Here is a 27,978-nt window from a genome sequence, read left to right as displayed (position 1 = left end):
TGTTGGGGCCGTTGTGGAGATTAAGCAAGCTATTGCCCAGAGTTGCAGACTGGGACCCATGATTAGAATAGGCACCGAGGCGAGAATTATCAGGTCCGGGGAAATTGAGCTCAAGACCCGCCGAGGAGGGAATTGAACCCTGGTACGGGCCAGACCTCTGCATCAGGGTCTGCCGCTCTAACCATTGAGCCACACTTCTCCACATAGAAAAAGACCAGCAGAGATCATACACTACCAGAATCACTTTAGCATTCTCTAGATTCCAGTCCATAGACATTGTCCTCCACGAGCACCCGTAGACAAAAATATTTTTGCAAATCTTGTATTTTCATGATGTGACCACCGAAGGCCCTGCTTTTATATTAAAAACAGAGCTTTGGACTATACCATTTCCCACGAAAGGCAATATTTCTCTGTGTGTTCCCATACCTGGAGTGACATGCAGTTTGGTGCGGACTTTCCCTCCATGTTAAAGAACAGTAGATGTGTCAACACCTAGGCTAATGTGTGGCATAACTAAATACATATAAGGTCCCAAAGGTGAGACCGATTGCATTGCAAATGCGTGTCCTTTTATAGCTTCCCTTTCATTTCTTTCATCGTCCTTTTTTTGGGCATTCCTGCAGCTTCCCATCCGGCCCAACGAGCTGCTCACTTGCCCCTCATGTAATCTGATCTGCAATGTGCTGCATCCTGTGCAACGACATTTTTAAGTTTCGCCTGTCGAAAGCTGCGCAAGCAGCCTTTCGCACAGGCGAAATCTAATGACTTAAAATGTTTGGCTTTGTTCCGCCCTCTCTTTCCATTGGAAGAGAGATCTGCTCGTCATTCTGCGAGCATATTCGTGGGCGTTCCGGCGATTTTTAGGCTTTTCGCTACGTCATGCGGCTGTGGGCGTGTTTATTTTTTTTATTTTGGGGAGGTGATGATGGCCCATTTAACAACCCCATCCCCTGGCCCCGCTCCCCCTACCCCCGCACTCTCAAGACATGGTCCCAATTCCTGGAACATCCTATACCCATCCTATCTGTCCAAACATGCCAAGAAAAACTTTAAGCATAAACTACTGACTAAACACCCCAAAACACTTATAGTTGACTCCTATCTAAGCCTTACCTCACCTACAATAACCAACCCTATTTTCTACTCCAAACGCTCCTCCAAATGGAGATATCTCACCATCTCTAAATCCAGCAATATCCCATACAGTTTAAAACTTTCTACCTCTCCTTCCCCTGCTTTTGGAGAAATTGACATCTCTATTTACAAAACCGGCAACATCTCATCCAAGCACCCGAGCACCACCTCTACACCTGCTCCCTGATAGACCTTCTATCCAAACCTGCCCCCAATCCTCCTCCCTCATCTTCGTCTGTCTCCCACTTAACAACCCCCATCCCACTAGCCCAGAGCCAACAACCCCCTAGTCACCATAACTGCTCGTCCCACCACCCAAATCCCCACCTAATCTACAAACTGACATCCCCAAACCTTCCTAGACATCTCCAAACCCTCTGCACCTACTTCTGTCACACACATATCATCCCCCCTCCCACTAGCCCAGAGCCCTCACCCCATAGTCACATGTAATGCACGTTCCACCACCTAATTCCCCACCTCACCTACCCCCTAGCCTTCCTCGCTGCCGTAGGCCTCTCCACATCTGCAGGACCTCTCCCCCTGAACGTCCACCCACCCCCTCTCGAAACGCACAACACCCACTACAAACTACACTCCGCCCACACATGCGGAGGTATATAAGTCCGGGACCCCTCACCCTGGGCTGCCCACCCCTCCCCCAATACACCTATACCTCTAACGCAGAATCAGACTCCTCCCCCTCACTATAACCTTATCTCCCCCCTCCCCTATCTCAAACGCCCCTCCCCCCGGCCACACACCCTACCAACATTAGTGACCCCCCACCACAGCATCCAACAGCTCTAGCTCAACCCCCTCATCGCCGCCCTCCCTTCTCTCAAACATATCTCCTCCCCCTGGTCCCACAACCTAGCAGCACTAGTGTACCCCCCGCTGTCCGTGTGCCCGTTCCCACCCCCCCTTCCCGCTGTCCGTATCCCTGACATTGTAAATGCTTGTTTCATACTCTTAGCTGAGTTTCACAATATGTGCCCCTTTCCAGTATCTGCTGCACATCTCGTCCTTTTCTCGTGTTCTCTAAGACACCCACACGGCCCCCGAGTCAGCTCTAATACATTTAGGTTGAGTGTTCGAACAGACTGCATGGGTGTTTTTTCTCAGTGCGGTTGCCGTCGTGGAACATGCTTGCTCGTCGCCTGGCCATCTCTTCCTGCCAGAGTGGTGATTACTGTTTATGTCCCGCTGTCCATGTGTGCCCGTTCCCGCCCCCCCTCCCGCTGTCCGTGTGCCCGTTCCCAATCGCCCCCTTCCTGCTGTCCGTGTCTCCGGCATTGTGAATGCTTGTTACTTCTGAGGTTTCATTTAGCTATTTAAGGTATTCTGGGAGTTGTTTTCGTTTGAGTGGCAGGCCGGATAACAATGGTTTGATCAGAATAGCCAAGCACTGGAAACATGGCTGTGCTTGCTTCCCTGCCCCCTGGCTGTGCTTGCTTCCCTGCCCCCTGGCTGTGCTTGCTTCCCTACCCCCTGGCTGTGCTTGCTTCCCTACCCCCTGGCTGTGCTTGGTTCCCTGCCCCCTGGCTGTGCTTGGTTCCCTGCCCGTGCTTGGTTCCCTGCCCGTACTTGCTTCCCTGCCCCCTGGCTGTGCTTGCTTCCCTGCCCCCTGTCTGTGCTTGCTTCCCTGCCCCCTGGCTGTGCTTGCTTCTCTGCCCCCTGCCCGTGCTTGCTTCCCTGCCCCCTGGCTGTGCTTGCTTCCCTGCCCCCTGGCTGTGCTTGCTTCCCTGCCCCCTGGCTGTGCTTGCTTCCCTGCCCCCTGGCTGTGCTTGCTTCCCTGCCCCCTGGCTGTGCTTGCTTCCCTGCCCCCTGGCTGTGCTTGCTTCCCTCCCCCCTGGCTGTGCTTGCTTCCCTGCCCCCTGGCTATGCTTGCTTCCCCGCTTCCTGGCTTTGCTTGCTACCCCGCTCCTGGTTCCCCTTCCCCTGGCTGTGCTTGCTCCCCTGCAACCTGGCTGTGCTTGATTCCCTGCCCCCTTGCTGTGCTTGCTTCCCTGCCCCCTTGCTGTGCTTGCTTCCCTGCCCCCTCGCTGTGCTTGCTTCCCTGCCCCCTCGCTGTGCTTGCTTCCCTGCCCCCTCGCTGTGCTTGCTTCCCTGCCCCCTCGCTGATCTTGCTTCCCTGCCCCCTCGCTGTGCTTGCTTCCCTGCCCCCTCGCTGTGCTTGCTTCCCTGCCCCCTCGCTGTGCTTGCTCTCCTGAGTGTGTGTGTGGCTCTGGGTGGGTGTGTGTGGCTCTGGGTGTGTGTGTGTGTGTCTGGGTGTGTGTGTGGGGGGGCTCTGGGTGTGTGTGTGTGTGGGGGGGCTCTGGGTGTGTGTGTGGGGGGGGCTCTGGGTGTGTGTGTGGGGGGGGCTCTGGGTGTGTGTGTGTGTGTGTGTATGGCTCTGGGTGTGTGTGTGTGGCTGGCTCTGGGCGTGTGTGGCTGGCTCTGGGTGTGTGGCTCTGGGTGTGTGTGTGTGGTAGTAATTGCTGTCTGCTGAGCTCGTCCGTAGGGTACAATAGGTCTCCCTTTTGCGAGTGATTAAGCTAATGGCAATGTAAATGACAATGCCATTTATTTATCTGTTTTCAAAACCAACACATAAATACAAATTTTGTCATTTACAATGCCAATAGCTCTAACTTTTCCAAAGGCGAAACCATTGCATTGTAAATGCTTGTTAAATTAGATGGCAACTTGCAATGGTATTGTCTATAATGTATCATTGTTTTACAGTTTAAAGGCACATTATGTTGGCCACCACAGCTACTACAACAGTGATGCATTATTACACACATTAGCAGTCGAAGATTGGTGCCCAGCGCAATGTTTACTTAGCAGCTACCTCGGAATGGTATTGTGCATAGTGTGTCATTATCACATATCATGTTTAATTGTATTTTTATATTGCAATTATATGCCCTCCACGTTTAGGTGGTGGGATGTTGTCTGTCTTCCATTTCCTGTTTAATATTACTGTCATTATATTGCTTATGATTGTAGGAGTTTGTGTGTCTGAAATTATTACAGGTGAGTTAGTGGCTAAAGGAAAGAATGAGTCAGTGGGCGAATGAATGGTTTTATGAGTGCACGAGTGCATTTATGATTAATTCTTGAGTGCCTAAACTCCTCAGTGGCTAAAGAGATGTTTCAGTAAAAAGCCAGGCCTATTGGCATTGCCAGTGCTTGTTTATAATGTTACTTGTGTTTGAGAAGAGAATGACACGGTTCTAACTATACAATTTGTCTCAATGTCAAGTCTCTCTCATTTCTGTCCCTGAGCTTATGAAACCATTCTCTAGGATGTATTGGAAAACCTGTGTGCTGGAGACTTTTCCATTTGGCCTTATGAAAGGGACTATTGTGACATGGTAGATTTGTGTGCCACACTTGTCAACCCATCCCTTTCAGTCGTTTCTAGGACTTTATACCATATTGCAAAGAAAAGATGCCAAACTGGTGCTATTAAATCCTGTTGTATGTGTTCCTGTAAGCTCCTGGCACAGATGATGCTCTTGCACTCGTTGGTAGGCATTCTTCTGTGCTTCATTTTCAAAGCTTAGGTATGTATCCTTCTGATGCTAAAACTGTGAAAAGCCTTTGTTTGTAGGTTATATAGAGAACTGATTTGAAGTGGATGTGCCTGCTATGCAATCATCAGACCACCCTCCTTCAGGACGAGTAGGGCCTACAGAGATCGGTTCTTGGACCACTATTGTTCAATTTGTCTGTAAGGCTGCTTGATGAAGCACACCATAGGCATCATCTGGAAAGCCTGGAGTATGCGAATGAAACAAATATTTATGTATTTTACTGAGGCATCATTGTAGAAATATTTCAACAAGACTGTCTTGTTGAAAGACAAAGAACACACTTGGCTGAAGTTCAGTTATTGTGTATGTCTATTTTTGTTTGGGGTATTTGTAAAGTGTACGCTTAGCACTGAGAATAATGATAATTTTGCATTGTATTGCAGTCTGTGTCTGCCAATCAGGCTGTCATTATCACCATCATCTTTCTTTTACATTTTAATGCACCACCTGTGTTTAGTAACGGAGCACAAAATAACTACAGTGTGATTTGGAGAGTGAACAGAGCGAGCGGAGGGGATGGAAGGAATGTGGAAGAATTGGGAGGTGGTAGTATTGTGTGATAAAATACCTAGTTTTCAAGTGTTTATAAAGGTAGGTGTGCAACTTTTACACAGGTGGTTGATTGCCCAGTAGATTCTGCTTCAAATGCTGAATTTTGAACGACCTTCTGAATTTTCAGGAAAGAGGAACCAGTCTGATTAGGAAGGATATGGAGTCTCAGAGTTGTAAATCATGCACTGTTACTTCAGTATCACACAAACTCCGTCACCTGCCCATACTAAGGAGAACGACCCTTGCCCTATAAAGGGAAACACATCCCCTTTGAACCTCGGATTGGGAATGTGATGCTTTTGCCCTGCAGAATCAGTGTTTGTCCTCAACTGTTACTTCAGTGCTCTCAAGAAGTGCAGAACCCAGATAGCATAATGGGTCCTGAGTTTCTGGTCAATGAGTGAAAGGCATGAAATTAACTGCAGGAGTTCTTTAGTGGATTATTCTTTTAGGTATAGCTCAGTGATGTCAGGATGGCGAAGGGTGAAACTCTTGATTGTTTAGAAAGACACTAATTTGCTCCTTGTATAAATTGAAGATGGTTGGTGACAGTAAAGATCATTGGCATGATTCTAAAAGTGACTGTCACATTAGGGTACCTGGAGGATTCTATTTGGATGAATTTGCGTCTCTCAGCAAAGAAAATGGAGAATTGGGAAGTAACGGTACCTTATATTTCTGTCCATAATTATTTATGGTCCTTTATAGCAGAGGCTGCTGAGATTCTCACTGAGCAAACAAGCAGGGAACACAATTGTTCAGTATGAATAGGGCATCATTTTCTCCCTGGATGTTGATGGTTTTCATTGCTGAAGCGTAGCCTGGAGCCACAGTGAAAGTTGGGAGAAGTTTTGGATTTGTACTTATTCCTAAGGTGGAAGAGGGGATGCTCGTGTGATTTTATCCGAGGAAGGGTGATCGGAATAGGTTTGTAATTGCTCAGCTTGGCAGTGTTGAGATGTTTTTCTCAGGCAGTTTGAGGGGTGGCAGGATCACTTGAGCTTGATGCATTGATGATGCTTAATATGGTGCTAAAATGTGTTCAGTGAGGGCTTTGGTGAGCGAGGATGGAAGGATGTAGTCTTAAAAGATTATGACCTTGAGGGAATGTCAGTATGTGTGTATTCAAGAGTTAGGCGTTGGGTGATGTCTGTCCATTTGTGGATTGCATGGTGTGCCTAGTCATTGCCCCAAAACATTTTTGGGTGACATGAAGTCATGAATCAATCACATTAACTTTAAAATTTCGGGTGCAAAACATTTCACTGGAAAAATACAACCGTCTCAGTTTTGTTTGTTTTGGAATTACTAAGGAATGTAATGCAATTGGTCATCTTTATTTTGTTTTTTTACTCCTGAATGCAATCCGAAGTTGTAATATTATGGTGAAAATTCTGCAGATAATTATTCAGCCACTTCATTGGAAATTAAAGCAAGGGGGGCAATTGGATCACAACCATTCATTGAATAATTAATTAAAGTTTAATTTTTACATGCACCCTAATGTGTTTATACGCACATGTACACACACAAACACACAAACACATATGCATAAATGTACAGAAATTAAGCCTTATTCAATGAATGCCAACTATTATGTTTGCTCTTCACCTCCTACGAAGGGGTGAACATTGAAAAAACTTCAGTCAAAGTGAGAATATTGTTAGTGTTGATTATAACACCTTCGGTCATATTTAAAAAAAACTCCAGAGTTCACTTAAAACTTAATTAGAAAGAAGTTATGATTTGAAAACTTAAATTCCATTGAAATTCTCCAATTGGGGATACAGTCCATAACTTGCTCAATTTTGTGGTGCCAGATGCAATTACAATTGGCATAGATGATCTTTAGATGAGATTACATATCACAATCCTATTAAAGTGACGACCCAGAATATTTATTGATTTTGAGGGTGTTATTATATAAGGAGGCTGTGCTTTAGGTGCTGTACATATTGGTATAAATATCGTAAGGCCATGATTGCATTCGGTGTGCAGCCATTGACCAAGTTCTGTGCACAACCAGCCAATTGTGGCCAATCCACGCAGCGCATGGCCAAAGGCAGCCAATGTGAGGATGGACCCTTTTTCGTTTTTTACATTTTTTAAAGTATCATCATCATTATGGGGACTTTTCGTGAATACTTAGAGACTTGTTCATAATTGCACCCTCACGAGTACTATATCATATATGTGTGTACAAGAAAACTATTTGCATTGCCAAAGTAGATTTTAAATGTCCTCAATCTCTGTTTTCAGGTGCTACAGGCTGAAAAACAGGCAGGAATTAAAGCAAGCCTGTCAAGAGGATCATATCATCCAGCAACAATCTTTATGAGCCGCCAAATGTCCGACAGCTCAAGCATTGAACATTTCAGCACACAGCACAAATCTCCCCTGCCCACAAAGAGCTTTTCAATTTATGACCCAAATGCATGCAGACAGGCTGCAGAGAGCAGCAGCCTGACAGACAGATGTGTAATACAAACTAATGGCGATATGCAGTGCTTAAATAAGTCTGACAAAATAGATGGGAAGACATCCCTCCAGATTAGAAAAAAGGCATCTATCTCATCAAGCATATCATCTGAGCACGAGCCGACTCACAGCGCAGACCTAGAAAGTGTTACAAGTAATCGAAGTCATTCAATGGAAGATGAGCAATCTGCTAAACTCGGCAGCCAGTTACATGAGAGATTAAGCCACGAGAACAGAAACAAGGATTTAAAATATTACAATCCTAGCAGCAAAGTTGAAAAGGTGTTGGCGCATGAAAAGCCAGTCATTAATGAAGAAAGATTTGAACCGAGCCATCCTGAATTATTTCCCGGGGCGCCGAATTCCTTCAGTGAACGACCATCAGATAATCCTGAGGCCGGGGAAGGTACGAGAAATGTGCAGAGAGCTTATATTCACTTTCTAGAATGTATTTACTTTACTTTAAAGTCTGTGATCGTACCTGTGCCGACTTATGAATTGCAGTTTGTAACAAAGCCATGAAAGATCTCTTGGGTTCCTTTTCCTCACATGTTGCCACCATGGTGAACTTTTCTTGGTGACAGACAGTGGTTTTCAAATGCATACAATGGGTGTGGAATCGAGTACTCACTGTGTGTGCATGCACGTGCTAGCTGACTTGAGTGTTGGTCCTTAGGCATGCAGCATAATGTGTCGAAAATATTATATATTATTTGAGTTCTTCGCCTTTTTTTAAAACTGGAACCATGTAAAGGCATTACATCACTTATGCTATATTAACAGAAAATTGTAACTTAAAAGGTGTGGTTAACAGTCACGAAATCAGATTCAAATGAAAAGCGATTTCATTTTTTTAAAATTATATCTCAGCATTATAAATATTTTTTTATGCACTATCAACCAGAAAATATATTCTTCTTTTAAGTTTGAAAAAAAAAATCAGATTTAGTGACACAGACGCGGAATAGGTTAAATTTGTATTTATTTTGCAATTCCCCAATAGCAGATATTGCATATTGTCAAAATGAACCTAAAATGTACAGACTGATGAGGTATCCCTTCCTGTCCATCGGATGCTGTCACCAGCTCAGCATAACTGGCAGCAGTCATAAAATTCTTAAAAGTTGTAATTGCTTGATTATCAGTGAGAACTTGCAGCGAAAAATTGGGAATGGGACATCAACAGTAATCTTATCTACTTCAAACTTTGTGCTTGACGAGACTGTTAATGTTATTCTACCTGAATAGTATACCTTTACTCTCGAAGCAGAAACCTCTGATCGTATTCACCTTTGTTGATCTACAGAAATCAAAAAACATTCTTCCGACAAGAAATTGAGAATGTATTCTATGTGTTTCTGGCATCAATAAAATTGCCATTCTTACTGCACGAGTCACCTAATGTAGTCAATAAATCTATGTTGGAAATGTGTAGCAAGAGAAAACTCTGAATCAGTTGCCCCACTAGGTCAGTCTCTCTTTATCCTATTTCTTTAAACCTACAACATGCATCTCTCTACTTCCCAAGCTACAATAAACAGGCCTGTCGCCTGTGAATCATTTTCAAGAACTGAGCAATATGTGATTCTGCATTTATGTATGAAAGACCACATTGGTGGTGATGTTGTGTCACCTCAATGTCTTGGGCAAACCGTTCCCCACCACCATCCGCTCCGATATTCTTTCTTTGCTGCATCTCGTTGATGTAACCGTGTTGCTTATTATCAAACGTGCATTTGTAGAGCCGACTCAATGTAAGATGTTTTAGATTATTTAAATAAACACTTCTGTTCAGATGACTCAGAAAGTGAAGATGTTGAATTTTTTTAAACCAGATATAGAGTCTCAAACTTGTCATCTGTGTTGGAATTGGATACCATTTTGCACTCCTTGAACACCCTGCTAAAGGCTAACGAATTGTCCTGTACCTCATTGTAGTCTTCTTGGCTTTTAAGTCTTTCCTTCCATTTGTCAGACCCATGGTGATATTGAGACACACCAGCAACACTGGAACCTCTGTGTTTCTGAAAGAAGCCACATTGTTGTCTGGCAGCAGTTTCACTCGGAGGATGGACAATGTCACGGCATACAGTTATTTGTTCTCTCAGATTATGAGAGTCCTTATTCACAGGTCAGATATTCTTTACCTGTGTCAGAGCTCACCACATTAGTGGGAACTCAATCCAGACTGTCCTTAACTCCTTGTTTGAGGCATGGGAGTGATCAGCAAAACAGAAAATATCACAGAGTTTCCTTCTAGGAATCATATCATTTTTGTATTGTCAGGGAGGTCTTACATATCTTTGCCTTAGATTGCTTGGTTCTGAAGGTCATCTGAAAGATCAAAAGTAGTCTCTAGAGCTTGTTCATTGTAGTGACCCAGCATGGCCCTGCCAAGTCTGTTTTTCAAACATTGTGCATTGCCTCAGCTGGGAAGCTATCTTGCTTCCTCTTAAGGAGAACCTTTTACTCATGGATGAATTGAAACTCATCATTTTTACAGTGGATTGGCGTGAGTTACTGCTTATATCTCAGCCTTTAGTCTGTTAGCCAAAATGTTCTGGTTGCTTTCAGGCAAGCTACTGATAGGATTCAGTACAAAAGCAAATGGGTGAAATGTTGACTCTATGCCCTGCCTAAGGTGATAAATCTCATAACCTGGATGATGTGTTGTCATTCTGTAGACATCCTGCTGATTCAGATGTGCAAGTTGATACTTGTTCAAACACAACCTTCAAGGTGGGCTTGCTAATTTGTTTCTAACTTCAATATCCAATAACAACATCAAATTACTCGTTTATGCTATTGAATTTGTTCCTTCTAAAAGGAATGGTTCAACATCATCAAATTACTTTATTACGGCCTTAAACAACCTCAAAGTACAGCACAAGCATTATAAAATCAGAAAAATCATAAAAACAACAGTTTAAAAAGAAGAATCAAATACTTATTGGCCAACTGGGGAATAAGTCCAGTGGACACCGGCCAACAATGTCTAACGTCGTTGCATAGTAAAAGACAACATACACAAAAACCAGGGTTGTCAGTTGCCAAATATAGCTTTTGTGCGAGAGTCCAAGAGCTAAAAAGTATACTAGTTACATCCTCAAATTCATAAATCAAGGTTACAGATCAGGCAAATCAAATACAGTAATCACAAGATGCAGCCAGATTTAAACAGTCAAAAATCTTTTTCATCTGCAGTCTTGCTTGAATGAAGATTAAAGAATCATACGACTCAAAAGTGACTATTGCCTCAGAGCAGCTAACATAGTTTAAACATACTTACCAAGGGAGATTACATTTCATTTGCACACTTGCCCAGTTATAGCATCAAACAGCTCGAAAGTGGCTAGTGCAACAAGGCATTAAGAATATCAACTAGATAGTAGTAGTCATGTATACTTTATTGTTCTCTTAATTAAAATAATTACAATATACAATCATTTAAAAAGCTATTAAGAAGGAGAAAAGTAAAAATTTCACTGTGTTTGCTAAGAACTAAAAGAGTAAAAGTCTTAAAATGATTGTCCGAGCTGAAACTAAAGTGCTGATGTGTACAGCTTACTCCTGCGTCTGGTGGGCACGTTTGCATAACTTTTTAGATGAGCACTAAACTTGTTAATGTTAATGTTTCTTGGTTCTGTGCCAGGTACCTGGATTGACTTGATTAGTCCTCAGGTCTTGATCTTTTTTTATTTCCTTGTGAGCCTGGAAGTTGTGATAAATGTTATCCCAGAGAGGTCTCTAAATGTATTGTAGAAACAGGAATTATATTTTAACTTTATAAAACAATTAAATATAGTCACTCTTGCATGGTGGCCCTTTGATTAGTTCTTGATCTTTTGTGTAATTGCAATCCGGATTGCATCAATGAATTTTCCTAGTCTGGCCACAGTTTGAGTTGTATTAGCAGAGAAGCACAGATCTGAGACTTTTCTGTATTGTCCAATGCCGTGAGACCTGCAACTTGGGAGTACCAGACATTGCCGCTCTCTGGCTAGCTTTGGGCAGCAACATACCAAATGGAGCCAGGATTCACAATGGTAACTGCAAAGATGACAGGCAACTGAATTGTCTTGCCAGGCCCAGGATGGATTGAAGTCCACAATAGGCAATGCTAGAAGTCTCATAAAGGAGATTCTTTTCCGAGCCAAAAGTGTCAAAGCTTGCTCAAAATAAGGCCGAGGTTTTCCCAGGATGTAAGAAGCGTCCATTGTTTAAAGGTTGGGTTGGTGGTGTAGACTTTCCAGGTCCCTTACATAGGAAATTCTCTTGACCTGTGTATTCCCTGTCTTTTTCCAGGCTATTGCCGGGATGTCCAGGTTGTGCAAGTATTGGGCTTCTATTTCAAGTAAACTTGTTGCGGCTACCAACTGTTCCTGCCACGGGGAGCTTTCTACTTTAAAGATTACTTTAATTTGAGCTTTCAGTGATAATTCTGAAGCACGCTGCGTTCTGATATAGTATTTTATTATATCTCCTGAACAGGTGATATCCGTGCAAATGAGACCCAGCTCAGTAATATAAGATAGTAGTAAGACTGAAATCCTAATTTGGTCACCAACTGTTATAATAAAACAACATCTGATAGCCAATCCCACCACAGACGATCTATGGGCTAAGTACAAGAGGGCCATCTCTGCCCCAAGCTTACATCGAGTCAGATCTTATAGCTCATGCCCACTTGAGGAATCCCGATAGTGCTAATACTATTGATTCACATGTATCAGATTTTAGTAGGTGCAATATCAATCAATCAATCAATCGGCAATTTGTATAGCACGCTACTCACCCAGGAGTGTCTCAAGGCGCTGGGGTGGGGGGGTTTGTTACTGCTCAAAGAGCCAGGTCTTGAGTTGCTTCCTGAAGGAGAGATGATTCTGGGTCAGCCGTAGGTGGATGGGGAGGGAGTTCCATGTCTTGGCCGCCAGGTAGGAGAAGGACCTTCCTCCAACAGTGGCTCTGTGAATTCGTGGTACGGCGGCGAGGGCGAGGCTGGCGGATCGGAGCTGGTGGGTAGGTGTGTAGAAAGTGAGGCGGTTGTTGAGGTACTTCGGGCCCATGTCGTGTAGAGCCTTGTGTGCTTGGGTGAGGAGTCTGAACATTCAACCAACATTTGTTTGGACAAACTGGGGATGAAGAGTTGGGCAGCCACCTTGCTGAAAGTAGTGACTCCTTTTCACATTCAGGAATCCATCACCCTCTAAACATTCTTCTCCCGCCTCACCCCCTGAAAAGAGTAGATATTCCATTAGCTGGCTGGACCTCAAAAGAGTTTTAAGTTTTTTAAGTGGTTGCACAAAAGATCATCAGGTGGACAATCCGCTGTTAGTGGGGTTTTCTGTAGTAGAGAAAGGTTAGGGGTGCTGAAAAGGAAATTCTCATGGTAACATATATGTAAACATATTCTACTCATTGGCCAAAAAGCAACCTCCGGTAGGACTGAGGGCCCAGTTCAGCAGGGCCAAGGCTGCCACCACTGCATTGCCACGCAAAGTGCCTCTCCTTGACATCTGTCACGCAGCAGCAATGCACACGTTCACAGAGACATAAGATTCATATGGGAACGGCATCTCGCCCATGCAGCCCTGCAGTAGTTTCTAGTCTGAAACCACTCCACAGACCCTCCACCTTGGAAGGTACTGCTGTGGTAGCTGTTTTAAAAGTACTTTCTGTTACACTTTTTCTGTGGACACTCTGTCTAACCACGGATTCCTCACTGTCCCCCTGGCATCCTATTGTGTGGAGTGGCCTTTTAATATCTGAAAAGTTCCCAAATTAGAGGTCTCCTCACTGATATCGCCAACTGTTTTGTTGTCAAAGTGTGCAGAAAGAGTCCAGTAAGAAACTGATGTTGGCAGTTTAGCAGCACGTAGAAGCACGGCTGTGAAAGATTCTGGATCTGACCTCATGCCTGTGGATATCCTGAAGGTGAGTAATCTGCAGTTAGAGTATCCACCAGAAAGAGCATTGTCAAAGGTATGTATCTTTGTCACCTTGCTCATTCTGTACAGGCTGGCTGATCCACTGTGATCTGAAGGTGTCCAAAGTAAACACGCTAGTTATGTCAAAACATTGTTGCGTTTAAACTGGCCTGACGTGTGCCCCGAATACCTTCCAGATATGCTTTGATGGAATACAGGATCAAAAAGGTTAGTGAAGCATACTGAGATCCCTGATTTCAAGCCTGAGGAAGCATACCCATTGCTTCTTGATCAAGCTGTCATCCGTAAAAGTGCATGAGCTGAGCATCCACTCTCTTGAGAACAGGTTCAGTTTGCAAAGACACAACTCCTTTTTGTTTTATATTTAAATTCTTTATTAGCGTTTTAACACATTCTGGAATGCAAATCTATGATTTGAACATTCCACCTAATGGTACATACATCTAACTTCCACGAGGTCTGACAAAGGATTTGGGTAAAAGAGGCGGAAGAGGGGGTGCGCGGTGAAAGGGATACCTTTGTATCATCAGAAAATCTTACTCACATACGAAGTGTACCCAGTCAGTGATATACATGCCAATAATAACATGCAATAGGACACAACTCTTGCTAAAGTTGGGATCTATTTGATGTTCTAAAAGCACTCCTTTGTCATTTGTAAATCAAGGAAGAGTGAGTCTAAACCTTTTTTTCCATTATGTGCTCCATGTATCTTAGTGCTGATTTATTGTCTATCTTGTGCACCACTGAATTATTAATGTTTTCCTCTGATAAACTGTGAAACAGAAAGGACTGATGATGACATCTAAAGCATTATTGTGCAGTTTTCTTTCCAATACTGACCTTAGTTTTTTGGTAAAGACTTCTCCCCAGTCAACGTCTTCCCCATTAATACCTGCATAAATCTTATAGGCCTTTGTGTGGCAAGGATTAGCATGACATTCCTGGCATCTACCTATAGATTCAGTGCTGCTTTTAGTCATTGGATTCAGGATTCGGTAGCACAATACTGTCACTAGTAAAGCCTGTTCTCAATTCTGTAAGGCTGTTGTTGGTGTTTTACAATTGAAGGCAAATTACTGGTCTTGGGGATCATTATAACCTGCCTATCTCTCATGCAATGACAACAACCAAATCCAGAAATCTTTGTAAGAAGAGCTACTTTGTTACGTCCTACTTTGCACACTTCACTATGAGGAATCGCCGGGTCTTTCTCGTCGGAATGAATCAAAGGCCAGGAATATTCAGTACTCATACTGAATCAGTATGGATTGGTTTAAGTTGACAAGAAACTACAGTTGGTTCTTGAAGGCAATCCCGCTTCTGATCATAAACTCTTTCTTTGGAATGTGTCTATCCTAAGTTTTCTGTTAAAAAATTAAATGTGCCTAAAATACTAAAGTTACATAACTTAAATGAAGCAATGAAATATACCTAGCAATGTCCACAGGCTGGAAAAATGCCCCATCCATGATAGAGCAAAGAAACTGGGGCGGGCGAGGGCAGAGGTGCAGGGGGTGGTGCTCTAAAGAAGGGCCGTTGGTAGTGGCACACTGCTGTCAACTTTCTCTGCTCTGTCATTACTAACTTCTTGTGATGCACTGTCTCCTCCCATCTATCTGAGTTCACTGTGCCATTGCCTACTACATATCCCTCTAAACTGCCATGTTCCTGCCCCTGTGCCAATGGCCCGACTTTGCTGGGTTGCATATCTCACCTTTTCCTTCATCGGCCACTCTTCCATCTCTACTGTGCCATTACCTACCCCTCTCTGCTGCCATTGTACATCACCTACTCTTTCCTGCTCCACCCTCACTTGCCACCTAAGAATCTCTGGTGTGCTATCATCTGCGCACTTGATACTGACACTGAAGCCATCTCCCTCAACCTTGCGCCTGTTCTATTCTGTCACTCTTATGCCATCACCTTGACCTCCTGGGACCAGCCATCTCACCCCTTACCATTTATTATTTTTTAATATTTTATTTAATGTTTCAAACAGACAAGGAACAGATATGGTGCTGGGAACCAGGGCATTGGTGCCACATTTGAGGCTTGCAGCGCTATGCAGCTCCAGGAACCGTCAACTTAATATGAAGTAAAACTATTCATAAAACAAAGTTGTGATCCCCAACCCATCACTGTTCGTGTTGGGGAAAGGGTATCTGCAGGAGAAGCAGTAACCTAACAAATTCTCCCCATTCATTCTTCTTTACTCCAGCTTTAGGATCAGTATGGGCTTTGCACGTGTGCAGTTCATTTGACCGAGTTCATTTTATTACATAATCCCTCCCATCTCTCTAGAGAAGGACCAGTGGTAGCGAGTTTCCATTAGGCAAAACATACAAATTGTAAACTTACACTTAATTTTACAGTTTTATGGGCAAGGTTGTCAACAAGAATACAGTACTCAGTATTTAACTGATGTGTCTGGCACCCCAGGCCAACATAGTCAAGAGTCACAGATTCAACATCATCTCCTACGCCGATGACACCCAAATCATCCTCTCCTTGACAAAGGACCCAACGACTATCAAAGACAAGTTCCAAAGATGCATGAAACATGTGGCCGTCTGATGAACAACAACTGTCCCACACTCAACACTGACAAGACATAAGTACTCATGTTTGGGAAAGGCAAGGTAATCCTCTGGAACAATGAATGGTGGCCCCCTGAGCTCGGCCCAACCCCCAAACCCACAGAACACGCTCACAACCTCAGCATCATCTTTGACTGCCAACTATCCATGAAGAAGCAGGTTGGGTCTGTCTCCTCCATTTGCTTCCTCACCCTCCGAATGCTCAGGAAGGTCTTCAGATGGCTCTCACCAACGCAAGACAAACAGTCACGCAGGCTTTCTTCACCATCAGACTCTACTACGGCAATCCCCTCTATGGAGGTATCACCACCTAACTCATACAGAAACTCCAGACTATCCAGAACACACCAGCTAGACTCATCCTCGACCTCCCCAGACAGTGGGACATCACCACTCACCTCAGGAAACTCCACTGGCTACCTGAGAGATGCCAGTTCAAGCTGCTCACCCACACATACAAGGCACCAAAAAAAATGAGTGAATTTCCATCAACCTACCAGAAAACTCTGTTCTGGATCCCTCTCTCTAGCAGCACAGTGGAGGCCGCTCCTTCTCCGACCTGGCGGCTAAGGCCTGGAACAACCTCCCCCTGCCCCACAGAACTTTACCATCACACCAGCAGTTCAGGAAGGACCTCAAGACCTGGATGTTCAACCAATAGGAAGGAAGGCAGTATAATCCCTCAGCGCCTCAAGACCCTCACGGGTGAAGCAGCTGCGCTCTACAAATCCTGATTTAATGATTGATTACCACTTCTCCCATTGTATGAATAACCTATTTCCATTGTATTAGTAGTACAAGACAAATTAAGATCATATATTAATAATGTGCAGGATTCTCACATATCAAACTTGAGTACAGCCACTTTGGGTATATCCTTTGCAGAACAGTTGAAGTCATATGGAATCTATGCAAGAATATATATATATATATATAACCTACTGGCGGTCGCCAGTAGGTATATATAGTTAGGATTTTTTCTCTATGGGACTTTTGAAAATTCGATGTCTAATAACTTTGGCGTTTGTGGACGGAATCGGCTGACATTTTCAGGAAAATGGCACATTTTGTTTCTGAGCAGCCCCTGAAAATGTGGGGGGGTTTCGTCAAGGGGGGGCCGAGAAAAAAGGGGGGTCCCAAAACGCGTTTTTAACATTGAGTTTTCCATAGGGCGTTTGGCCTCACTTTTAGCTCGAACGGCTGAATGGATTTTCACGAAACTTGGCAAAATTGTAGGGACTGTTAGCCCGATGTGCCTTTGCTGGGTCTCAATATATGTGCTCCAGTGGATTTTGAGAAATTAACGTTTAAAAAACAGATATATCTGTGACAGCGTCCCGGGTAGTGCTCCGGTTTGCGTACTTTTCGCGTAACGGAGCTTTGCGAAGCGAAGCTGATTGGCTCTCCGGTGTCTGTCAACATTCTAAACAGTCCGGAGCGGCCGCCATCTTGTCTCTCGGTAGGATCGAGAGACAAGAGGAGGCCAAAACGAAGGGGCAAATGACCATAAGGGGGCATAGTAGATCCTCCCTGACCCCCTATGTTTGATGTGGAGGCTTTAAAAGGGCCCCGCGGGGCCAAAAAAAAAAAAGAGATCGTTTTTTATCGTGGGGTGCGCCCGGTACGCGCACCAGAAAGCGGTCCGGGGAGCGTACTATAAGGAAACAAGAATGATTGACTTTTAAAATATTGTGTGTTTATTGATTGTTCGTTTTGTTTTTTTTGTTTATTTTTATTTACGTAGCAACATGCAGGTACCAATGCAGAGTCTAAAAATCAATAAACACCGTCTCCTTTGTAGATATCTTGCAAGTTGTTTCTGAAGTTTTTGTGGTATATGGAATTCATACCATAGTCTGTCTGGAAAGCCGAAACAATATGGAGGTAGGAGATGATAAAGAGATGTTAAATACACATTGGAGATAATATAGTGGAAGAAAGGAAGTAACTATGAGCAAACTTAGTATGTAACACAAAAAAGTTGCACAATATATTTAAAGTCTGACTTTACATTATAATCAATTTGCTACTAGTTTACAAAATACATATAAAAATGAATGTCTCAAACAATTTTTGAATGATTAAATAAAAATTTATTTTTCTGATTCTTTTTCAAAATTTAAAAGAAATTCTAATAATTCATTATCATTTTTTTTTCATTTTCAAATAGGAAATCTACTGCTTCCACACATTGCAGAAGTTCAAAGTCCCGTGAATCATCATTGAATTCATGGTCAATTTCTGTATCTGTTTTGCTTCCTGTAACAATTTCCAAGTTATTTTTCTGTTGTCCTTCCATTTTGTATGCTGTAAAATAAATTAAAAAAATATATATCAGTACAGATAGGGCACTGTTGGGTTTAAGTACAGACAGGTAGTTTGGTTTTTTAAACAGTGATTTTTTCGTTGGGCAGTGTATGGTATCAAACTGGAAGTAGAAATATGAAAAAAATTATGAAATAAACTCTAAGTCAATTCTTAATTATACAAGACAAGTCTAACTCCATCCATAACTAAAACAGAGAAGTCTATTTTATTCTATAAGTATTACAGAGTGATAGAATATAACTATCAGAAAATGTTTTCCTAATTAGCTTACAGTACAGAACATACTTCAGTTTTTAAAATAATATCTTACCTTTCAAATAGAACTTGAAGTTATCAGTTGAAATGTAGTTGATATGTACTTCAAGAAGTAGTAGTCAAAATGGCTGTGTTTCTCTCTCTTTCTTTATATATATTCAGGTACATAACCAATCAAATGTCATGATATAATAGTAGAATTTGAAAGCAACATTTTAATTGGTTGTCAATTCCAACACTTCCGATGTGTTTTGTGAAGTAATTTACCTCAGGGAATTTAGAGAGTTCTACATGCTAAATGGCTAAATGGAATTCCAACCAAATTTGTGAAAATGGTAGGGATTGGTATGTAGTATGAGCTAATGTTTAATTGGTGAAAGTGTCTCCAGTGGTTTTTCTGTAAATTACTTTCCCACCTTTTTTGAGCGAGTGCTTGTCAGTGCGTGTCCCGGTACGCGAACCTGCAGCGTTACGGGAGTCCTCCATTTTGTGTTTCGGTAGAATTGAGATATAAGATGGAGGGTAAATAATGTTCAGAATGGGTAGAAGGGGGTACTTTAGACGTATCCTGACCCCCTAGGTTTTCTGAGGGTGGCTGAGGAGGCTCATATATATATATATATATATTTGAATTTTTCGCGCGGTTAGCTGCCGGTACGCGAACCGGGTAACGAACCGGGTAGGGAACATAAGTGAAAATTAGTGAAAAAAGGTACATTCGAAATTTCAAAAGAGTAAATAAAGTTAAGGTAGCTCTGAAAAGAGCTTTTGTGTTCTGTGTAAGTTCTAGGTACTTATAAGTAGGAACCAATACACATTCTTAAATTTAGTATGAAAACTCTGTTCCCCTCATCTGAGAAGTGCACGCCATCTCCTCTGTAGATATCTTGCATATAGTAACGCAAGTTATTGTTGTAGATAGCACCCATTCCATGGTCTCTCATGTAAGCTGAAACAGACTTATTTACATGCTTCCTCGATTTCTCAATTTGTGGACAAAATTGATTGGACCACCTCCATTTTTGTCTTTGGCATATATTGGAATATACCAAGGCAGTTTGAGGAAAAAGTGTCATCAATTGCTCAAAGGTGCCTTTTAAGAGCATTTCCAGACCTACCCCAGTCAAAGTGCCCAAATCATTTCCTCCACAGTGCACTATTATGAGGTCAGGGTTTGGCAAATGTAAAAAGGTTTTCACCAATGGTATCAGTTGGTGACATTTCAATCCTCTTCGGCCAATCCATTTGATTTCCACATTTTGTAAATTGAGGTTGTGTAAATTTCTGTTATCAGCATACCTGTGAGCCCAGTGGATGTAGCTATGTCCAAGAATCCAGACTGAAAACATGGCTAGAGGAGTTTTTGCTGCAGTCAGATGAAGTGTGGGAATGAAATGGCAGTTGAAATAGTGAAGTTTGTAATGAAAAAAAACTGTGGAGTTTGAGAGCAAATGATTCATAAGTAGTGATTGGTGTATTTCCATTGCTGAAAACAGAAAGTTAGGGTGCATGGATGTGTTCTTTGAAAGATGTAATTTGAATGGTTATTTAAAAATGATGTTATGAAAGATTGCAGTGGATTAGCAGGTGTACTGAGAGTTCAGAGTTCATTTGAAACATTGTTGTGTGAACTTGTAAACATGAGAGGTCTGGCAGGCGGTAGTTGCTATGGAAAAAGGGCAGAAAGGGCAGAGGGGGGAAGGGTGTTGATTTGAAAATAGTGAGGGAAGAGTTTTGATTGGCTGACATGAGAGATATGTGTGATGAATATCAGCATTTCAGTGCCTTTGTTGGTTGCAGCCTCCGGAGTGCATACCTTTAATTCTGCTAAAGAAAAATTGGTGTGTTTCTGAGACTGTTTTGAAATTCAAAAAGAATTTGTAAAGGTGAGTTATCGTTTCTATATTTTAGATAAAGACTAGTATGTTTTTTTGCGTAAATAAGAAAGCCAGCTGTGTATTTAAAATGATGTTTTGAGTCAAGTGTTTGCATTATGCTTTCAAAGACGATTTTGCATTCTTTTACCAATTGTAATTGCAGATAATGTAAAGTATTAGTACTGACAAGGTGTGGTTGTACATAGGAGCTGTGCTGGGTTTTCAAATTATGATCAGAAAATCGTTTTTAAGGAAAAGGAATGCTTTAAAAAATTATGAGAATTTATTTACTTGTGATGTGACTCCTGCAATGCGTCGTTTTTGCGGAACAGATGCATGATGCATCTGCGTTGTTATTGCCCCATGCTGCTCTACAGTGTACATGTAAAAAATGATGCATAAGTGTTGCACGGGCATTGTAAATACTCTCCTATGTCTGCTTAGCCATTTCAAGTCACTTCCCCCTAGTTCAAGGGCCTTGTAAATACGTCCCCATGTGTGTCTTGTCATTTGTAGTCACTTTCCCCGTGGTGCAAGGCCCTTGTAAATACGCCCCCATGTGTGCTTGAAAAATTTTGATTTTGATTGTTTGAGTTACATAGCCATGTTAGTTATTGAAAAAAAGGTGCAAGTACCTTAAAACAACGTTTTCATGTGTATTAGGGCATTTTAAGTCCGTTCCCCATGAATGTAGGTATATAATTGTTTTACATAAAAGGTTTAAAAACGTTTTTTGAAATCAATTAGGTTTCTTGATATGTACTGCTAGTGTTTCATAGGTTGTTTGGGGCATATTTACAAGGCCTTTGAGTCCCTTTGATGTAATTTTTCCAATTTTAATTTAAGACATTTCCCCTGGAGCTAGGTCCTTGTAAATACGCTCCCATGTGTGTTGGGGTAATTTAAGTATTGATAGGGTGTGCTTCTACATAGGACGTAGACTACATCTGCATAATGAGATAAGTAAGCTGAAGAAATACAGGTGATGTGATTGTTAAATGTGCAAAAAAATTTTCACGTTTTTCAATTATATCATTTGTGTTTCCTAACATTACGAATCACATTGTGCAGATGATATTTAGTCATGTTCAGGGAGATAGAGGAGGTCTGGCCTTTGTTCAAGAGTGCAGTGGCCATGATTCACTTCTTTGGTAGGCCTGTACATGTCTATCACCTCTGTACTCTTCAACAAGTCTAAATTTCATCTGCAACCCTGAGTAGGCCTCACCTCAAACAAACTTCTAGATAGTCCACACCTTATCGTCATCCTGAATCAATCATTTAAAGTCTTAGGGGCAGATTTATGATGGTTGTGCGCCTATTTTGTGCTGCTGTTGCGTCACTTTTATAATGCAGTAGTGATTTACAAGATGCACCATGTTGCAAGATAGCAGCCGCGGGTCGTGGAGGGAGTTACGGTGGGGCAGGGAGGCGGGGAGGGGGAGGGGCAGGGTGGATGGACCTAAACACTGGCATATGTATTATTGCAGATTTTTTAGAAATTAGACAATGCCGTCTAAGGATAGAATCCGAAAGGCTACGAAACGTCAAAGACAGCAGATTACTAAATGCTTGCAGCAGTCCTCTACATTAAAATCACCTCAACGCACGAAGAAAGCTCCGGGTAAGAGAACGAAATCATTCCTTAGAAACATTTGTAGAAACACAAGTATACCTACAGAACACATTTTAGTCCAGAAAAAGAGAGCCAATTTAAATGGAAAGGAAAGGCCGGTCAAAAAAGTTTCTGCTAGAGCAGGAGATAACTCTGTGCATGGCAGTAGAAGGGAAAATACATTCAGGGACATTCGTAGGCGAATGTTCCGCAACAGGGTAATTGTCAATTTGCTAAAACAATTTAAAAAAGGTCAACAGAAAGTGGCATTTTATAAGAAAAAGAAAAATGTAGAGAAAATTATTGATCAGGCTTTCGAAATTAAGCAAAAGTTATTTATTTTGGTAATTAATAGAATTAGGAAACTAAACAAGGTAATCTATGTTTTCAAATCAAATAGTAGATGGAAGAGAGAAGTTAATCGAAATAATTTTTGTGAAGTTTTCTTAGGAGAATGGATGCATAGTTCAAATAGTGAGGCATTTTTTAATGAGGAGAGTTATTTTCAGGACAATGATTTGGTGCATGCAGTTGACAGCAGTGGTCGAGCATATGAGGTAAAAGATGGTCGTCCGGTTGAAAAAGAAATACTTGTGTCTGCAGATGCAGAAGAGGTGTTAAGTGATGAGGTTTTAGGGAGACGTCCTAAGGGACCAGTGTACACCTGGAAGTGTAGTTCTATTTGCAGTGTGCGACAGGATTCCATCAATTTGCTTTGTGATTTTATACGGACATTTAATAAGAAAAGTTTAAAACAAAAAATAAAGTTGTTGCAAGAATTAGATCCTTGCAGAGTGAGACAAGTGACAGGTTTGCATGGTCATTCACTGGCTTGTCTTTCTAGGAGAGTATGCCAGAGTGTTTTTCATCATTTCAGGATGCTAGCAGTCCATCATAATAAAGTGAGGAAATTAGTTAGAATGTTGTATTATGCTAAGAGTCCAGCAATTATGCTTAAAAAATTAAGCAGAGCTCTTTTGCATGGTTCTGAAGTAGATGTGAAGAATATTTGTCAAGAAATTGAGTTGTGTTACTTTGCTGGTAAAGAGAACAATGTTGATATTGAACCACTAGAAGAAGGTAATGTGGAAGACAGTGTACAGATTTTCAGTACACATAAGTTTCACAAGGAAATTTCCACGTTTATGGTGAAAACATGTGAGAGGCCTAATTTCACTTGTGTGTGTTGTCGACGGACTTATTATAAGAATCAGACTAAGTTAGTGGATTTATATGCAAAAAGTGATATGGAAAACAATAGTGAATGGAAGGATTTTGTCACATACTTGATGGTAGAAAATTGTTTTGATTTGGGAGCGGACCAACGTATGTGTACTTATTGCTATAACAAATTAAACCAAAACCAGATGCCTGCTAGAGCGGTTTATAATAATCTGGAATTAGTTGACATTCCTTCTGAATTGAAGGATTTAAATACTTATGAATCTATTTTGATTCAAAGTGTCCATCCCTTTCAGGCTATTGTACGAATGGAGCCAAAGACAGGGAAGTTGCCTCCATCAGATTTACAGAGAGGATTAAAGGGAAGGGTTGTTTCTTTGCCTTTGGATTTGAAGAAAAACATTAATACAATTGGAGTAGAGAAAGTGGAAGAGGAACCTCTGGTTATCATAGTTAATGGTGTTCCGACAAAGAGTAAGAAAATCTGGCAAGATTTAGTGGATGTTAGGAAAGTCAAAAAGGCAACATTGTATTTGATAAAAAATAATGAGTACTACAAGAATGTATGTGTTGCAGAAGAGGAAGTAAGTGAAGAAGAGGACAGCGATTTGTCTCCTGGACAAATTGAGAAAGTAGAAGCCTCTGAAAAGGAAGAAATATATGACCATTATAGTGTTCATCTTTTGCATTCCAAGGAAGTCATGGGGAATGCTATTGAGTTGTTTCAAATGAAACAAGCCAAAGGGAGTCCCATTAGTGTTTGGGAGGAAAGTTTGGAAGCTTGATGTTTCCCACAGTTATTTCCCACAGGTCGAGGAGGACGATATGATGAGCGACCTGTTCAAATTCCTGCTTCAGAATACCGGACTTTACGATTGTATGCAGAAGATCCTAGGTTTCGTCAATGCATTCCCTATTTATTTCATCTACTGTTTGAAAGTGATCTCTCTGGATTGTCTTATGCAGTGAACCACATCTTGAAAAGTGGTGTACAACTGCGAAATATCTCGGCAAAGGACTTTATGGATAAAGTCAATGTGCAAGACAGTATTTTTGATTCTCACCTGATTAATCTGATGGCATGTCAGTGTGGTACTAATGAGTATTGGTACCGTCGTCATGGTGACTTAAAATGTATGCTGAGGAACTTAGGAACTCCCACATGGTTCCTCACTCTCAGCTGTGCTGAGTATGGCTGGGAAGACTTACTTGAATTTCTACGAGAGGCAAATGGAAACATTGAAAATATCGAATTCAAGACACCCGGAGAACTGTGCTCTTTGGATCCAGTGAATGTATGCAGGTACTTCAATCATAGATTTGAAGCTATGATGTCTTTCATCATGAACAAGAAAAATCCACCTCTTGGAGAGGTGTTGGATTTCTTCTGGAGAAAGGAGTATCAAGCAAGAGGAGCTCCTCATATACATATGCTGCTATGGATCAAAGATGCACCCAAATTTGGAACAGATCCGGATGACTTAGTGATGAGTTTCATAGAACAGTATGCTACATGTGCTGTTCCAAAGACAAACGAAGACAAAAGTCTAAGAGAACAAGTTTTACGGTTTCAAAGCCATCGTTGTGGAAAGTACTGTCGTCGTAAATTCAGAAACAAGGACAAGTACTACACCAAATGTCGTTTTGCATTTCCACGGTCGGTGATATCAAAAGGAAGAGTTAACAATTTGATGTCTTCGCTGCAACATAATGTGACGAGGAAATCACCCAAAAACACATACAATTTGAAAAGAAACGAAGAGTCCAAGTACATTAACGACTACAACCCAGTGATTTTGTCCATGTGGAATGCTAACATGGATATACAGTTTGTGGCTGACAACTGTATGGCTGTGGCTCGGTATGTGACGTCTTACATCACCAAAAAAGAAAAGACAGAATTGAAGGATATGTGGGAGGATATTTCCCATGAAAAGAGCCTCAGTAAGAAGTTGTACAGTTTCAGTCTGAAGATGTTGTCGCATCGAGAAATCGGAGCTTACGAATGTTCTGACCGGTTATCTTCAGCAAGTCTCTATGCCAAATCTAGGAGTATCATTTGGGCGAGTCTTGGTCTTGCTGCAACGCGTAATCGAGTTCTGAAACCTGTACGGGAAATTGAGTATTTGGCGGAGAAGGAGCCAAACAGTACAGATATTTTGAAGACCAACATGTTGGATACATATTATCCAAATAGAAGCAGTCACCTGGAGAATGTTTGTCTGTATGATGTTCTACAAAATTACGTTTTCAAGAGGAACATCAAAGAAGATATTGATAAAGGAGTGTATGCTGTAATTGGAAGTGAGGGATGTCTGGTCAAGCAAAAGAAACGTCAATTGATAAATCATCGAAAATTGGATTGCGAATCTCCAGAAAGAAGAGTTTTTCTATTTAGCTCTTTTGCAACTTTTCAAGCCTTGGCGTGCAGAAGAGGAACTGCTTGGGGATTTCCTCTGTTACGAAGACTCTTTCAATGCAGCCAAGGAGTCCATAGAATGTCCTGTTTTTCCAAAATATCTAGAAATGTTGAATGCAGAAATCGAGCAGGAAGCAACAATTGCAGCTGGATTGCTAGAGACCGTTCTCAGGACAGTCAGAGTTCTGTTTCATTGAGTCAGGATCCACTAGGAGAACCAGTTATCGAAAATGAAGCTGCCACTGCCATGATTGAAGTGGAAAGAGCCATGGCACCTGCTCAGGAGGATGCGGTTAACTTAGAAGATTTGGAAAGACAACTCAACGTTGAGCAGAGGAAAATATATGACGAAGTTACCAACCAAATTGAGCATGGATTAAGTCATGAGAAGAAAGAGTGCTCATGTACGTCGTTGAAGCCTGTCCGACTATACGTGAGTGGAGAAGCAGGAACTGGAAAAAGTTTCCTCATTAAAGCAATTTCATGTTATCTGCAGAAAAGGACTGAGTCATCGCTGTCTTGTGTTGTGACCGCTCCAACTGGACTGGCAGCTCATAACATTAAAGGGATTACTTTGCATCGGTTACTGATGCTGCCAGTGGAGCATGATAACAAATTACAATACCACAAGTTATCTGGGGATGCTTGTTGTGAAGTATCTAGAGTGTTGAAGAAGATGAAACTTCTTATCATTGACGAAGTAAGCATGGTTTCCAATGTCATGCTTGCCTTTGTGCATTTGAGAATGCAGGAAGTTCTTAAAACAGAGTATGATGTGTTATTCGGTGGCAAACACATCATTGTTTTTGGTGATCTTCTGCAGCTGACACCAGTGAAAGGACAACCAGTGTTTAAACTGCTTACACATGAAGATACCAAGAAGTGCCTAGGGAGCATTGGCAACGTTAACATATGGTTAAACTTCAGTTATGCGGAGCTGCGTGAAAATATGCGTCAGGCGAAGGACGAAGATTACAAGAATATTCTACAAGATGTTAGAATCGGGAAAGTGACTGAGCGTGGGAAAGAAGCTTTACATGCACGATTACTGTCAAATTTATATCCAGAAGAAGACGTTTTGCCAGAGGATATTTTTCAGAAAATTACTGTGAAGAAATCTGGAATATGGTGGATGCCAACTCTTGCAGAATGTTCCATCTTCAACAACAAAATGTTGAATTTAGAAAAACAAGAGATTTTGAAACTGGAAGCTATTGACAAAATAGAGCATATGGGAGCAACAATTATTTTGTCTGAGAATTTGAAATCTAAATTGGATTCATTAGAGAAGACTATATCTAAAACTGCGGGTTTTGAAAAGACTCTGAATGTGTGCTTAAATTGCCGTATCATTTTGAGAAGGAATTTACATGTTGAAAGAGGTCTGGTAAATGGATCAATGGGTAATGTTGTTGATTTTGAGAAATACAGAAGTAGAGATGGAATTGAATTTTTAAAAATTAAATTTGATGGCATTGAGGAAGTACAGCTAATTGGTCGTTGCACAGCTAGGTTTTTGCTTGTAAAAGACCTATATGTTCGCCGTAAGCAGTTTCCTGTTTGCTTGGCATATGCGGTGACAATTCATAAATCGCAAGGTTTAAGTGTAGACACTGCTTTAGTGAATATTGGCAGTTCTGTGTTCAAAGAGGGTATGGCTTATGTAGCATTGTCACGAGTCAGAACTTTATCGGGATTATACTTGATTGACTGTGATGTCACAAACATTTGTGCGGATCTAGATTGTGGTAAGGAATACAATAGGTTAAGAAGAGAGTATGCGCCACATTTGCCTCAATATCCTTTGTTTGAGAAACGTGTGGTAGGCCGGAAACGAAGAAATATCAGTAATAGTAGGGAGGTTGAAGCAAAAAGACCAAAAGTCGATGAACCAAAAATTGTAAGCAGGAATAAAATGAATTCTGTTGAAAATGTTGTTGGTTTTGAATTTGAAAATAGTTCTGGTGTCAACTGCTATGCTAATGTAGTTGTTAATGTTCTCT

The 27,978-nt window shown here is 41.7% G+C and overlaps 1 protein-coding gene across 3 annotated transcripts in view; it reads left to right on the top strand.

Annotated features, from left to right (window-relative positions):
* Nucleotides 1-27,978, top strand: part of KIZ (kizuna centrosomal protein) — an 880,037-nt gene that overhangs the window by 172,568 nt on the left and 679,491 nt on the right. For all 3 annotated transcript variants that reach the window (XM_086927508.1, XM_086927510.1, XM_086927509.1), the window contains exon 5: nt 7,533-8,157. In XM_086927508.1, the coding sequence (XP_086783634.1) occupies nt 7,533-8,157 (625 nt within the window). The remainder of the gene's footprint in view (nt 1-7,532; nt 8,158-27,978) is intronic.

This window comes from Lissotriton vulgaris, chromosome 6 (genome assembly GCF_964263255.1).
Source record: "Lissotriton vulgaris chromosome 6, aLisVul1.2, whole genome shotgun sequence".
Lineage (NCBI taxonomy): Eukaryota > Metazoa > Chordata > Amphibia > Caudata > Salamandridae > Lissotriton > Lissotriton vulgaris.
The sequence above is the reverse complement of the archived record's forward strand: the minus strand, read 5'-3'. Positions and strand labels throughout refer to the sequence as shown.